At 40.8% G+C, this 16011-nt stretch overlaps 2 protein-coding genes across 3 annotated transcripts in view; one reads left to right on the top strand and one right to left on the bottom strand.

Moving 5' to 3' along the window:
• ntn1b (netrin 1b) overlaps nt 1-2722 on the bottom strand; it is a 43222-nt gene extending 40500 nt beyond the window's left edge. Inside the window, exons 1-2 of the mRNA XM_038694382.1 lie at nt 2463-2722; nt 1251-2295 (exon numbers count right to left, since the gene is read on the bottom strand). Of these exons, the coding sequence (XP_038550310.1) occupies nt 1251-2265 (1015 nt within the window). The 5' untranslated portion in view covers nt 2266-2295; nt 2463-2722. The remainder of the gene's footprint in view (nt 1-1250; nt 2296-2462) is intronic.
• A 2093-nt stretch (nt 2723-4815) lies between these two features.
• Nucleotides 4816-15886, top strand: LOC119883648 (phosphoinositide 3-kinase regulatory subunit 5-like). 2 transcript variants are annotated; one of them, XM_038694380.1, is made up of 18 exons: nt 4816-4988; nt 7856-7970; nt 8540-8640; nt 8745-8813; nt 8953-9091; nt 9548-9617; nt 9744-9921; nt 10015-10180; nt 10351-10419; nt 10518-11380; nt 11922-12047; nt 13343-13474; nt 13602-13695; nt 13807-13883; nt 13992-14085; nt 14198-14280; nt 14404-14522; nt 15003-15886. In XM_038694380.1, exons 2-18 carry the CDS (start codon nt 7862-7864, stop codon nt 15148-15150), a joined length of 2637 nt encoding a protein of 878 aa, XP_038550308.1. In that variant the 5' UTR covers nt 4816-4988; nt 7856-7861; the 3' UTR covers nt 15151-15886. The 2 variants fall into 2 exon arrangements, with proteins under 2 accessions (XP_038550308.1, XP_038550307.1); XM_038694379.1 differs by lacking the exon at nt 4816-4988 and having other exon boundaries at nt 7485-7970.
• The last annotated feature ends 125 nt before the right edge of the window (nt 15887-16011 follow it).

Here is a 16011-nt window from a genome sequence, read left to right as displayed (position 1 = left end):
CCCCGGGCGCTGTTGAAAATAAGCATCACAGCAAATACACTCGCTGGGTGCTGCTAGTATAAAAACACAGATCTGGCTTCAAATTACCTCGCGCTTTGTCCTCCTCTCTGAATAGTTTTCTGGCTCTAAAGTGGTAGTTTATACTCTACGTGCCAAAAATGTCAATAAACCCGCCTTAATCGCCCATCCAATCTGTAATAGCACCTGCTTATAGAAACACAACACGCCCATGCAATCTATCTCTGCAGCTGCAATGTTACAGTCGGAAACACAGGTCAAAACGGCATTACGCGTTGGGACAGGGGCCCTTTGCTTGCTGAAATCACTTCCTGTCCTTTCTTTTCTTCTGAATGCTGATAATAATCAGAGGTCATTTGTTACTGAACTGAAAGCTTCTGAAACTTGGGGAACAACACTTAAATGGTTTTGATTTATCTCGACGTACAGGGAATATGGCACTAACAATATCTATTGTAAGTCTGATAGGCATACATTTCTTTAAATAAAGTTTCTTTAAAAGGGTCAGTCCGATTTTTACATGCTTTCAATTTCTCTCATAAAATGTAATTGCTGAATACAACAATTTATTTAAACTATTTGCAATTTATTTTAGGCCTGTATTGAATGTTTTTACATTTAGGGAATGGATTTTATGTAAATGAATGTATTTGTGTCAGCAGTAGTTTTCTTTGATTTCCTTGACCAGAAAGGAGACCGATTGATTTTCGAATAGGTAAATAAATTTAACTAAGTTTAAATGTTTAGTTTAACTAAACATCTCTTGATTTTAATAACCAGGATGGTTCTTTTAACGTTTAGGACGTGGGATTTCAACTCGAGGCCTTCTTCTCAATCTCTTTTCCTCAACTAGGATTTATTTATCCACAATCAAATTAATTACACCCTAATTTAAGGTATGATCACTGCCTATTAATCTGTGCCACTATAGCGAACATTTATTTAGAAAAAAATCAAGAACATTGCCTTTTCAAGCGAGTTGTGTCTGTATTATTCTTACTGTAGGATATGTAACATCAGTAAGAAAAAAAGTGTATATAAAATTCCCATCAACGAATAAACATCAGGTTGGTGCATAAGTTTTGTGGATAACTGCAGGACACCATGATTGTATAAATTACTTGGATGTCACGGCACATTTTACATGAATCGAATAATATAATAAAACAAAACAAAACAAACTTCGGCTAATATAATTCCACAGTGAAGGACAAAGAGAGAGAGAGACTTACCGACACACTCGTTGGCTTCTCTGGCCGTGGCGCGCTGCCACGGTCGGTCATAGTGGAAAGGTTTGCACCTGTCGCACTCAGGTCCCGCCGTGTTGTGTTTGCACTCGCAAACCAGATTCCCTTCTCTGTCCTTGACGCATTTTGAAGCGTGCCCGTTGCACTTGCACCGTCCTCCGACCTGCAGGTCCGACACGGCGTAAAAGTAGGAGTCGCGGGCCAACTCCGAGTCGTCCTCGTTCTCGTCCCCGAAAGTGTGAAGCCGGCTAAAGATCACCTTGATGTCGGTGGCCGTCACCCAGTCCTGCAGCACCGGGGAGTTGTCGAAGTCGTGCGCCGACGGTCTGCCGTCCAGGGTGCTGAAGGCGATGAGTCCACCTGTCAAAGGGTGCATGTCTGTGTGGGAGTCCGTGCAGATGGCTTCTTGCTCGTTCTGCTTGGTAATTGCTGCCTTGTTCTGCCTGTTGTACATTTTCTTGCACTGGGTAGAATAATACTGAAACGGCACCCATGACTTGCCATAGTCCATGGACTTGTAGATCGCCATCGACTCAGGTCTAGGTGAGCAGAACTGCAGGCTCACGTAGGTGACCTCAAACTTTTTTCCAAGCGACAGAGTGAGGGTGACGTTCTGCGGATACTGCACGTAGTTTTCAGACTGCCAGCAGGTGAGGTTGTGAGGGTTGTTGAGGTCTGTTAAATACGTAGGTGGATGGGACTTCTTGGGGTCCCCGGCGTCGCACGTGTGACAGTCCCTCGTCCTCTCCTCTCCTTTCTCGGCCACCACACAGTACCTGGCTGCGGGGTTGCCACAGGTGCTGGACACGCGCACGTCCTTGCCAAAAGCGGAGTTGACGAAGTCGGGGATGCATCTCCGAGGGTTCCCGTTCTCATCATAGCACGGGTCCGGAGGAGAAGACTGTGCAGCAAACATGCTCAGCCCGTATCCTCCAAAGACCCCCTTGGCCAGGGCAGAAAGTGTCACCAAGGTGACCCAAACCTCCAAAACCCTTTGCATTGTAATCCGTGCACCGCAGGGACTCTTGCGCTGAAACGTAAGGGAGGCAGAATCATCAGAATTAATAACACAGCAGTGAAGTGTGATTGAGACAAAATCAAGACATAAAACAATTACATTAAATGATGCTCAGATAGAAATGTGGACAGCATGGAGCGAAGCATGTAACATACTAAATGTGTATTAAATATTCTTACGAGGCAAAGAAAACTCCACCCAGGACACTACCTCCAAATAAACAACTCAGTCTGAAAGTATAGCGGAACTCTTAAGAATTTGAGAACAACCTATCCCGTTTACGCACGAAAAACTACTGCTATAGTACTTCAGCCCTGTCCTCCAGTCTTTGAAATCCCTAAATAAAAATAAGATAATGGCAAAAGCCCAGCTGGCTCCTAGTCTCCCTCTGCTTCTGTCTGTCCACTCAGCAACACCTCTGCCCACCTCTATCTCTGTCTGTCCCATTCCCTCTCTGTTATAATAGAAAAAAGGGGGTCCACTCATTCAGAGAGGAGTCGGAGCCTCTTGAGTGTCTCTGCGGAGGGAGAGGGAGCGGCGACATCTTCCGGTAGATTATTGACACTACACGTTAGAAAATACGCCTCTTCAGTCCAACTATCCATCTGAACAAAGACAGTGCAAATACAATGTTAAGCATAGTTAAATCAACTTAAGTAATTAAAAAAGGCGTTTAAAGGCGACTTTTACTTTTTCATTTCACAGTTTGTGTCTCCCGGGAGAAGTAGCCGTTTGGTCATTTTTTTATAACATAAAACTGGTCTCAAACCTTCATGTGAACTTTCATTTAAAAGGCAGAACAGGTATTTAAAAAAACAAACATTTTGTGTCTGATCGTAATTGCCGTCCTTGACAGGAGGTGTCATGTGTCTTATATGTAGGAAGTTATGTTCATGTCTGCCACATGTTTCTCCACTGTTATCAGTATTTTTGGTAACTAACTAGGCCTATAACTAAGTAGTCATTGATTGGTGAAACACATCCTACACCTTTTATCTGAACTGCATATACATCACAAACAGTTCAGCAAGCAGCAGAGCTTCTTCAAATTATCTAAATAATTCAATCTGAAAACATCAATTAGCATTTTGTGTGACAAAATATGTTCAAAAGTCCACTTGCAGTTTTTCTTAATCATTTTAGCACATTTACTGAAACAAACTTGTCAACAATTGTCAAAACTCTAAGTACAATCCTCCCACCAGGTGGTACATTCAGAACACAACTCCATGTGACCTGCAAAAGGTGATTACTCAATCAAAAGAATTAACTCATGTTTCAAATGTAAATAAAATCATCAAGGAATAAATATTTGTCATCAAAACAAAAGGTTCCTTTATCATTGCTTAGACCAAGACAGTTACCCGCTATATATAATATTGTCCAACTGCTAACTTTGAGGCAGCTGAACAGTATTGATGTCGGTCATGGCACACACCATACTTTACAGTAAATTGGACAGCAGTTCCGTTTGGTTGCTCGAAATTGTGAGGAAACTGAAGTGTTCCCCACTTCCTAAGTCTATCCATCTGACAACTTTTACAACAGTATCATATAACTATTATGTATAGAATTTATGAGTGACAGGTTATTGTGATTCCTGGTTGCTCTATTTAGCATGTAGGAAACTTACACAATGAACGTGTGTATAATTGCATTTGAGAGAAATATGATTCACTAGCAATTAAATGCCAACTATTTTGATTGGCGAGACTTACTCAGTGCATTACTATAGTCATGTGAACAACTGATCCAATGTTCATATAAATAGTATTATATTTTGACAAAGTTCAATTGTCATTCAACGAGTGAGCCAAAGCGATTGAGGAATAGTTTTGGGGATTTTCAACAGCATTTAGGCCTTTCATCAGCAAACGGACTTACCCAGAGAAGACTGTGATATGCATTTCAGATAAACTAGTAAGCGGACCTTTGAGATTAGATTATTTTTGTACACAAACTGTTGCCAAGAATAAACTGTTGTGTGCAAATTAGCAGTTTATTTTCCTACAGTATACCTGCTGTTTTGTGTGCCAGTGATAGATAGATAGCTAGATGCAGAGTATGAAAAATATCTATGCATTTGGTATGTATGCAGAATATAACCACGTACACGGTGTTGGTTATATGTACAGAGTAGGGGTTCAGTCTGTGCAAAAATATGAACAGTGCAAATAACATGCACGTTAAAGTACTGTGAGCAGTGCAGTATGAGTGATGATAAATGTGTAATAAAACTTAAAATTCAATTATACTCATCATTTAAGCTTAAAATAATGAGTAAAACAATAGTTCAACTTTGGCTTTTATTGATTTTCTGGCTGCAAAGGACTGGGAAACCTTGTTTTTTAATACCCTATGTTGTGCAACATATCCATGGCAATACAAACATTTGATAAATAGAATCTAACAGTCTGTACCATTAAATCGAGATAAGGAATAATGTTCTAAACAGCTCTTGTTAAATGAGTCATGTGAAAGACTCCTCCTACAGCAGTTAACAGATTGTCTTATGTAAACCACTTCAGCATTAAGACTCATTCGGTTCCTGTTTTGCAGCGCATGCTCTTCTGACTGAGTTAAGGGTCTGTTTTTAAAAAGCCCCAACACAGAAGGATGTGGTCTCTGCATTGTTTCCCTCCACTGGTTTGTCTCAGCTGTGGTTTATCTGGGATGATCTAGGACACTGATAACTGCACATAAAGGTAAGAGCTTTGCCTCTCACTTCACTTTTAATCTCTTTTTATGTTTCAACATATTAGTTGTGTGTATGTTTATCGTATGTCCAATGCCTGTCTCAGGTTGGCCAGAGGCTATTTCATATATTCTCTCTCTAGTAGGAACAAACTGCTGTTGCACAACTTCCATCAGATCTAACTGTTAAATGTTATTCAAGCTCTGCAGATTTCCTGTTCCCCTTCTTTTAAAAGTTGCAGAAAGCTCAGTGCATTCAGAAATACACAGCATCAAAAGTTTTAGTAGTATTTATTAGATTATTGAGCTGCTAAAAAGAGTCTCATTAGAATATTTTTGCGTTGTGTCTTTGTAGTCTAGGGGACAGCAGTACAAGTAGCAGTGTCACCTCTTATCCCCCTCTCTTTCCATCCTCCCTCCACTTTAAAATGTGCAATTAAAGCAATGAATGCATTTAGATAATCTGAATGTTTTCAAAGCCCCAGCAGAGATCATAATTTTTGCATTGTTGCAATCACGTTTGCATGGCGGGGCTGGACAATATAGCCTGACAGCATACAATGGGTTAGCACCTGCTTCCTCAGTGGACAATTGATAGGTTTGCTTGCAGAAGCTAGATATGCCGGCAACAGCAGAGCACAGAGCTGCCTGTGTTGCCCTACTGCACATCAGATTTGCTTGTCTGCATGGTTTAATATGTGCATGTAGTCTTTCTGGGCTTGCAGGAATTTTAACAAATTTTTCTGTTCAGCTATCTTGTCTGGATATCATCGAGTTGAGACCAAGACCAGTTCCCCACATTACATGACACACAATAAAATGTGGAACGAGATCATAGGTACTTCTCAAATTGATTTGAAAGATCCACATTCCCATTAAAACACCCACATACAATTTTTAATTAGGGTTATTGGTTGCATTTAAAGCAATACGTTTTTACATCCAATCAAAGTCAGGATGTTAACAAATAAATCAGACAATGCAAAAGCAATTTATTGATATTCCCAAAGTTATGGTCCCGACTGGTGTTGAAATAAAATCCTGAGTCCTCAATGTCCAAGACCGAGACAAGACTGAGTACAAATGCAGTCAAGTCCGAGACGAGACCAAGACCATCAAAAAGTGGTCTTAAGACCGGTCTCGAGACCAAGACTCTCAAGTACCACAACACTAATGGTTTAATTAAAAATATCCACATCCTGTGTCAAACACCCACCTGTTGCGATAGAGAGCAAGTGGAAATGAGTTAGCAAGTGACCAGAGAAGTTTAAAGTAAATAATGAAATGGTTGAAATTGCTATAGCTAGCTAGCTAAACAGTTGATTTAGTTAGCTAAAAGTATTTAATCAATGGTGAACTAGATAACAGTAATGATTCAGATTCATAGCTAACCAATAAATAGTTAACTAAAAGTAATGGAGTAGCTAACAGTTGAAAGCTAATGGATAAATAGTGAATAAGCTAAAAGAAATGGATATGGTTGAAATATTTACAAGTACTTGGAATTGAACAGTTGAAATAGTTAACTATAGCTCAGATGTACAGATTAATGGTTGAAATAGACAATTCGAATAAATGTTAATGGAGACATGGTTGAAACAACTAGCTTCTGCCAGCTAGATAGTAACAAATGCAAACTCGACCAAACCAACCTAAACACTGACAGTTCAAATGTTTGAAACACATAATGTGACAGTATCCACTTTATACAGTCAACAGTGTCAAAAAACGTCCAGTTTAAAATCCATACTGTACATTTGGTACATGGCTCGTGGTGTTGATGAAGGGGCTGCGGGGAAATGTCCCAGCCACTGCTCCATTTCTGTACAGTACACTCTTCAGTGATTGTATATTGCAATTTCTCCCCCTGACCCCTCTTAAAAAAGCAGTCAAAGAATTTATTTTTATTTACATTGCATGCTTCCTGGTAGGCCTTTTCCTGTTTTGATGGGCTCAGGTGACCCCAGTTTTCCAGTCGTGTCACAGCATATTATTCAACACTGGGCACAGTGACACATCTGCCACAGCTGGGCACAATTACAGCTTCCGTATACACACCCACATCCTGGAGACCAAATATACTTCCAGGGAAAATGTTTCTTCTCATCATGAGGGATGTCTCTTGACTGTCTAATTTGATTTCTTTGTTTAAAATGAATCACAATAGTCACTGAAACAAGCCCTGCCTTGAAAAAATCCGCCTACTTACGTAATTACCCCCAGTGAAATGTTTTATGTGTTAGCAAAATTTTCACTGTGTGGTGGTCAAATGCATGTGCACCCTAACCACAGGTTTTTGTTCCTAACTGTTGTACTCAGTGGGGTTTTGTTGCTTCAGCATATTGTAGTTGAGTGATTATTTTATCTGTAGTATAAAACACTTTCTTACTCATCCTTGTATGGTAATATGACTCATAAGGATGGAATAGGAAGTAGTCCTTCTGTAAGATTCATTTCCATCCCACTTTTGAGTCATATGTAATCTGGTGTAAGCAGCTGATTTTAACAATGAAAATGTAGAAGTTGTGGGTGCTGTTTTCGACCAGCTCATCTCCTCATCCCCGGCCCACTCAGACTCACTGGTTTAAATAGGAAGTGGCAGGCTGTATTTTCTGCCCTGGTGTCTTTGCTGTGGACACTTGTGCTTGCATATTTGTCTGTGCGAGTGGACCTTTTAATCTAGACTATGTTTTTTTTTGTTTCTGGAAGAGAACAATAATGATTATAAAGTGCAATAACAGGAAGTTTGACTACTGAAGAGACATAATATATTGGTTTACCGGAACACAATAATAGGGTGTGATTCTTGTTGATATTTTTGGACTTCCTGTTGGTTTGTCTGCTGTTTTACTCTGTGGACGTTGTGATGCCTCTGCAGAAGAGCATGCAAAAGATGGAGCAGAGCTCGTGCACAGAGGATCGTATCCAGCATGTCCTAGAGCGTTGCCTTTGTGACCTCGGTCTTGATACGCCTGACAAACAACTCTGGAACGGTAAGAGCCATTTCCATGCCTGTCTTTAACGCTAACACAATACAAAAACAACGATGAAAACATGAACTCAGATAATATAACTTGGGTCCTGTATTTCTGGAGTGAACCTGGATTCATGAGAAAAAGTACAGATGATAGGTTAAAATATATGTTGTATTGTATTGTAAGTCCTTACATGCTGCTGTTGAACTTCACTGAAATATTAATTGAATGACAAAGACGTTAACTAGATTTTGAACCTGTTAAATCATCGAAACACACCCAGCTAACCTACTGGGAACATCTTGTCCGTCTCATAGAGACAAATGGGAATTGAAAGCGGTGACGCACAGGGCAGTGATGAGTAACAGACAGCATGGGGGAGTAGCATGCTCGTTGATGCAATTTCAGTTTTGAAATACTGAAATAACCTCATTCAGACCTTTTGAAAGTGGCGATATCAGTTTGCTGCCCTTTGGCTTGAATGTTAGTTGTTGACATGTGTATCTTGGAAATAGTACGTTAGAATGAAACCTAAAAGGAGAAATAAGTGTTTTGTTCAGGTTTTGCGTTTCTGTCTGTTTGACCAGCTGGGCTGTGCATAAACCGCTGGTGTTTGGAGGAACTTGTGAAGAGAGATCCCCACAACTTCCTCATCCTTCTACAGAAAGTACTGAGGAAAACAAATGAGGTCAAGAGCTGAAAAGCCTTATTTCCAAACTGTTCAGTGTAATATTATGAATGACAGCGTGTTTCATTTCAGGATTGGGCTTTTTTCTTTTGTTTTTTTTACAGGTGCTACAGAAGTGTCAGTATGAACTGGTGGTGCCCCTCACTCTCCTGTTCTCCTCAACCCTCATAAAAGTGAGTGGGTGTCATTTATGATCAGAAGAGGAGCAAGACTTCCAGTTTCATTTTTAGGGAGAAGTTTGGGGTATTTATTGCGCATTAAAATATTTCTATTATTTAACCTGGTCGGTTGTTTCTTCTCTGCCTCTTGCAGGCTCCTCATCTGGCCCCAGACTCTGGCCTGCTGCAGGAGGCCTACCTGTTGTTCCATAGTTTCCTGGCCTGGCCTGAGCCTTGCTGCTCTGCCAGTAAACGCCTGCTGGAAGTCATCCAGCAGGAGCTCAGAGCACCAGGTAGCACTGAACCTCTTATGCACTGCAATGAAATATGCCTGAAATAGGGTTACTTCTCTTCAGATTTTAGAGTAGCTCAACTAATTTAAAAAAAGAAGCAAACAAATGTTGATTTGATTAAAAATACATATCCACTTACTTAAGTCTAAACAGTTAGGTAAATTTAATGAATGGTTAAAATAGATCAAGTTGAAAACAAATGGCTACTCCCACCTCTACTACGAATGCAAACCAAACCAACCTAAACATTGACAGAGAGATGGTTCAATTGTATGTGAAAAACAATTGTAACAATATAATTTTATATATTTAATAGTGTTAAATAACATCCAATCACAGGACTGTGGGGTACGTTTAAATAAAAGGTTGAGACTTTCTTCATGTATCAGTGTGACCATTTGGGGGTAGTGTTTACCTGCTCAGAGATACTTAAATGTCTGCCTGGTTTTGTTTTAGGTATTTCTTTTCAGAGACTGGTGAGGACAGAGCAAGGTATTTCTCCTGAGATTCACTGCTCCAAAACCATGTGAGTTCATTCAAACTCTAATCCTAGAAAAATGGTATTAAAGCGAGCTGTTTCCATACATCTGAAACGTTGTCATGGCACCTCAAAAACTGCTCTACTTTTATACGTTTGTCTTTATTTTGTTAGAATGGTGTTGTTAGTGAGCGCAGATGAGGACGTCCCTCCAGAGGTCCAGTCTGTGTCCAAGCAGCTGAGTCGCGCCCAGCACGCCAACAGAGACGCCACCACCGTCCTCATCCTGCACGGATTTCAGGCTTCTCTGGGCACCAGACATGACCTGCAGGCACTCCATGCTGCCCTGCAGGTGACTGACCACTGTGTTTTTAGATGCACAATTCCTCTTGTATTTTCTTTCCTAGTGTCTTCCGGAAAAACAAACTTCCTAATGTTCCTCCAGACAAAGGGGCCCGAGGAGCTGGAGCACCTCCTAAAGGCAATGACTGACAGCATGGAGAAAGCAGCCTCTGCGGCAGATCTCATCACAGCCAGACAAGGTCTGCAACACAGCATGGAGAGACTCAGAGAAAGCCTGGTTGTTCCTACTCCTGCTTATGGCTGCCCAGGTACCGGTAAAAAAAGAAGCGGTAAAAAAAGAAGCGTTACAGAGAAAGATAGATTGTTGTAATGAGGAAAAGCAGTTGTTTCCTGTTGGTGTTTAATTGTTTAACCTGCTTTTCAAGATTGTTCTCGATAGTAGTACTTCCCCAATCTGATCATTACCTCCTCTCATTAGGGGCTGTTGAGACTTTCATGCTGCCCTTCCCCAAATGTCACACATGCTCCTGGGAAAACGACAACTTTGGTATTGTTCAGTTTTAACAACTCTCCAAATGCCTGCTTTATTTAGTAGAGTTCTACCTTTACCTGTTCTCAGATGTCTTCTTCTTTACATTCATGCAGATTTTCTGAATGACATTCTCGCAAGCGACTCCAACCTGGACTCACCTGCAGACTGTTTCCTTAAAACAGAAATGGATGAGTATGAAAATAATGACACCAGTGTTGATGAAGAAGACGAAGTGGAGGGGAACAAAGTGGACCATGAGTCTCAACACCACTGCATCTCCACCGCATCCGCTTCCTCAAGGGACTCCGCGTTTTCCAGCTACTCTCTCTCCTCCAGCTGGTCTGTGGCCTCCACGCTGTCTGGCTCGTCAGGTGTGGAAAGTGACTTCAGTGAGGACACAGCACACGAGGACACGGAGGAAGGACAAGATAGCCAACCTAAGCTTAGAAAGAAACCCAAAAAGAAGTCCAGATCCATCTTAGGCGTAGAGCGCTTCTCTATGCTTTTCAAGGCTTCCCGCAGCCCGAGCATGTGCCGCCGTGCCCAGAGCATGGGCTACCATGGGGATTATACCAAAGACTTTCAAAGAACTGGGTCCCAGCTCAAACACTCCAGGTCCCTGTCCAGACAAGTTCACCCTCTGCATGCGTCCCCATCTGCACTGGATCCTCTTTCCCCCCAGAAGCATGTGTGCATCCGCAGGAGGCCAATCTTGAGCTGTGACGACGGCGATGTGGTGGAGGTGCCTACCCTGGTCAAAGTGGTGGTGTTTGGAGGTGACAAAGAGGCTGGCAGGCTGGCCAGGGCGTACAGCGACCTGCAGCAGAAAGAGAGTAAATTCCCCCGACTCACCAAGATGTGCAAACTGCAGTTTTACTTTGTTCCCACCAAAAGGAGAACTCTAGGAAGCCCAGGAGGTGGATACACACCGATCGAAGGGCATATAGGAAGTTCAAGTAAAGGTGCTGCGTCTGTGGTGAGAACACTGTCACGTGTCAGCTGATTCAGTACTGTAACACTTTATAATAAAGCACCTTTTATGGGTTGCCAGAAGAGAAAAATACGTCTGGCTGATAAGTCGTTAATAAAGTTGCAAATACAGGGTAAGCCATCAATATAGATATTAGGTTATTAAAAATAATTATTCTCACAAAACAACAAAGGTTATGCCATTTGTAATAAATTAACAAGATAATATGATGATAAGTATTTAATAAGTTGTTAATGAATGGGTCAGAGGTCAAATGATCTGAATGAAATGATGAACTAAGGAGCATAAACAACAACCAGAGAGATTCTTCACAACCTGGCAATCTAAAAGTTAGGCTGCTAGCTTATATATTAAGCTTTAATGAATGTTTCATTACCTCTTAATAAAGCCATTATGGTGCCTTTTTAGAAAGTAGTACATGCCACTGTAATATTGTTTTCATAGACCTGCTAAAAGGAAACATGAAATGTAATTTCTGTATGTGTTTGATTGAGGCATTAACACAGTTATTCTTTGACTCTGACAGGAGTCTAATGGCAGTGTATTGGAGGACAGTACAACTGATATAGCCCAGATGTTGGGCATGATTGACCCCTGGTACGAGCGGAATGTCCTCAGTCTGCTCAGCCTGTCCTCTGATGTCCTCTGTCAGGTACCTTTCATACTGGCAACATTAAGTCAAGAAAGTAGCTTATGTTACAGTGTCTTTTGGCACCTAGTTCACTGTCAGAGACAACAAAAGGTAACAGGATGACTTTCTAAATTCAGCATTAATGTAATGACAGAAACCTGCTCACTTCACAGACCTAAATGTCTTCTTAGGGACTGCACTCATTCTGACAATATCAACTCTTTTTAATAAAATAAAATTTTGTCTTTTTAATAAAATTAAATATATAAGAATCAGCACCCTTCTGTACTTGCTAACCCACACCCTGAATGTACAGCTGGCCAATCACAGAGCAGTATAGGCATTTTCATGGCTGCGCTCCATTGACTCTAATGCAAAAGGAGTCATTTTATACCTTTTTTTTGCTGTATTTTTCCAAGATATGGTCAACCACTGTTCCTGGGTCACTTGTAATAATTACATTTACTACCCAGAGAGGTTGAAAGGAGAAGTACGATTTATTCTCTTTCAAAAACCTTTCTTAGTTAGCGTGTTAGTTAGCTAACTTAACTTTCTACTGAATTTAGGCTAACGTTACATTGCTTTTTAATGGTTGTAATAGTGAATAGAGGCCTACCCAGCTTTACAGGAACACTGTTAATCCTTAATATCATTGTCATTTGTCTCTGTAGTCCGGTGACATTGTGGTTCACTTTTACTCTGTGATCTATAGGCTCTTAGGCTTAGCTTCTGTCTTTATTTGTTTCACATCAGTTTGAAAGCCTGAATACAAGCTTCAAATGTATAATGTAAACCTCTTTGTCTCCTTTCTGAGGTCGCTTTTTGTAATATTTTCCAAAATTTGACAATATTACTCCAGGGAGTGTAGTTATAGACACTGGCAGCGCCGTGATAAATCGACAGGTCCAACAGTTTGTCGGACTTAACTAAGAGGGGCGTTGCAACGGTCAATTGTCAAACAGTCCCTCTAAGTATAATTTTTTTTTCTTTTGAGTTATTTACAAACAATAATTACTAATTCAAAATACTTTTTTTAAAAATACACTAATGACACAAGGAGATCCTTGACATTATACCACTGTAGACAAGAGGCAGGCAACCATGTGATTCTATTACACTAAAGACGCTTAAAAGTGATTATGAAAAAGCCTTTGTCCCACACAAGGTTGATGTTTTCAGAGATTAAATGCTGGTTCTGTACACCACATAGCTCATACCAGGTGTGGATTTGGTAAGAGCTGTGCACACACAATACGCCCTCATCACGATCTATGTTGTCTATGTTGAAATTCCTATGTGTGTTTTCTATGAACCAGACGGCCAGTAAGGAAGGCCACGTGTCAGTCAGCAGTGGCAGCATGGAGAGTCTTCCCCTGCTGGCAGACTTGGTGCTTTATTACTGTAGACATGCAGACCAGCCTGTTCTGGTGCAGCTCTACCAGGCTGAGGTGAGAGGATCACCACACACACACACTCACACTCACACACACACACACACACACACACACACGCACACTATCTCTCACTTCAATAAATACCTGTGTAAAATGAGTATGAGTTCCTTCCTCCACACAGCTGACCCTGGCTGGAGGAGACAGAAGAAGGGAAGTGTTTATTCACTCTCTGGAGCTCGGGCACACTGCTGGAACCAGAGCCGTTAAGGCCATGGGTGAGTCACACTCTGACAGACGCACCCAGACAGCCACAGCATCAACAGCACCAACAGCATACAGACAAACACACACACACACACATTCTTATGTGTGCTGTCTTTTTTTAGGTGCTGCCAGCAAAAGGTTTGGAATTGATGAAGAACGGGAAGCTGTCCCTTTAACACTAAGTGTTGCCTACAACAAGGTATTGTTCCTGCTTTGACCACAGATTTCCTGCTACACAAAAATACCATGCATATTACAGATCACAGCCTGAGATATTTTTACATCTCTTCCTGTGGCTACATTACAGGTAGCTATCAGTGGGAGGAGTCAGTGGACCCAGACCGAGATGGTTTGCACATCGATAAATCTTCACAAAGACTGCAGAAACCCTGAGCAGCTAGGTGTGTGACAGTCATACAGTGATAGTCCCAGTCTTTTTTTATCATGTGCCAGTATAGATGTCTTTTTTGTCTGCAGTGTGATGTCTGAACAAATCAAATCCTGTCTGTCCAGATTCAAGAATGGAAAGTCTGAAGCTGACAATGACAGAGGTCCTGAAGAGACAATGCTCCAAGTCTAAAAAGGGCTACAACCAGGTAAAGGGGCAGTTTTACATGTTAAATAAAAAACACTAAACATAAGCTCATGCACACCATCCCATTGAACGCACACCGCTCCCCCTCCTCACTCTTCTTCTCCTTCCACATGCCCTCTGGCAGCACATCTCCATATCAGAGATGAAGGTGGACAAGGTGCAGGTGAACAGTGGTGAAGAAGGGACAACATTTGCTGTGTGTCTGGATCAGGATGAGAAGAAATTCATCCAAAGTGTCACCAGGTACAGCAGAGTGTCATGACTGACTATCGTGTCATTAAATTCAAGTAAAAGTAATGATGTATAAGCAAAATGTACTTGAGTTGGATGGTTTAGTCCAGGTGTTCCCATACTAGGGGTTAGGCCCAATCATAGGGTCAAAACTATATAAATCTAAAGGGTTGTGAGATGATTATTCGGAGAGGAAAGAATAAAAAACTAAATGCAGCTAAACAAATTTGTTTTGCTTTTCTTGTGAAATACTGCATAATTTGACTCCATGCCTTTTTCATATGTTTTTATGTAAACTTCTAATATTATATAAGTAAATATTAACAACAGCTGTTAAGATAAGTAGGGAGTAAAAATTACAAAACTTCCTTCTGTAATGTAGTGGTGTAGAAGTATAAAGTAACATAAAGTTATGTTTGAGTAAATTAACTTTCCACCACTGCGTTTCTCCTAATGTCAAACACAGTGATGCTGTATCTTCTGTTTCTGCAGGTGTGAGGTGTCTCTGTGCTGTAAACCGGGAAGTAGTTCAGACTGGAGGTCCTACAAGCCGTTGCCCGGCCAAGTCCGGCCTCTGCACCCGTCCTACTGCTCTCTGCTCTGCCTTCCCATCACCTCTTTCTCTGCCTCATATCTCTAACATACTGAGTCCACTGAGGTGATATATAACTTTAAAAAGTTGTAAGCAGGAGAAGTTTGCATTCATTCCTTTCTGGCAGAAAGGCTTTCTGCCTTTCTATTTTCCTAAACCTAACCTAGTAGTCTTGGTGCTGAAACTTAACCAAGTAGTAATGCTCTAGCAGAAAGGCTATCTGACAGAATTCCCTGAGGGCAAACTTCTCCCAAGTGCACTAAGGTTGCGTAGAAATAATAAGATAGGAATTTATTGACCCACATTTATTTCAGGTTTGTCCTGTAGCTGATGTCAAGGTGTGTCACATGGTTGTTGTTCAAAGGATTATGTTTTTCTGGCTGAAAGATAAAGCTTTAGGAAGGTTTTAAAAAAGATTAAAACTTGTCGGTGAGCTCTTGAATACATTTAGGAGAAAATGAGTTTTACCAGTGAACTTTTGCTGAAATCTGCAAAAGATGTGCATTTATTGATGTTGGAGGATTTTACAGGGTCTCCCCATCTCAGCAGGGCTTTGATACTCGTCTGTTATGTTAAATATCTGCTGTCAGTAGCATAAAACTGATTACTTGATTACTTTTGTGTACTTTCTGTTGGTACATGATGAATAAACCCCCTTTTAGAAATGTGTAATAAAATAAGCTATTTATTTTGAAGTGACAGTGCTGAAAACATGTTTTTCAAAATATACATTTCATTTTGTTACTCTTTGTCATCCAATTGCAATAAAATCATACTTAAGAGAGCCCTGTTTAGTCTTTGTTCTCACTATAAAGACAGTGACCGCCTTTGCTGAACTTCCTTGTATAAATTGCTGAGACTTGTTTCACTCAGACAAGAAATGCAATGTGTCATTGTCACATCACTGGA

This window comes from Micropterus salmoides, unplaced genomic scaffold (genome assembly GCF_014851395.1).
Source record: "Micropterus salmoides isolate LMB-PRFRI ecotype aquatic unplaced genomic scaffold, ASM1485139v1 Ms_hic_scaffold_10, whole genome shotgun sequence".
NCBI classification, from domain to species: Eukaryota; Metazoa; Chordata; class Actinopteri; order Centrarchiformes; family Centrarchidae; genus Micropterus; species Micropterus salmoides.
Note: the sequence above shows the minus strand (reverse complement) of the source record. Positions and strands in the feature narration are given on the sequence as shown.

Excerpts from the sequence above, each read along its gene's own strand:
- LOC119883648 (XM_038694379.1), top strand. The coding sequence starts at position 7,844 with ATGCCTCTGCAGAAGAGCATGCAAAAGATGGAGCAGAGCTCGTGCACA. Across the intron at positions 9,092-9,547 it reads GCAGGAGCTCAGAGCACCAG|GTATTTCTTTTCAGAGACTG; the intron begins GTAGCACTGAAC and ends GTTTTGTTTTAG. Across the intron at positions 11,381-11,921 it reads GTAAAGGTGCTGCGTCTGTG|GAGTCTAATGGCAGTGTATT; the intron begins GTGAGAACACTG and ends TGACTCTGACAG.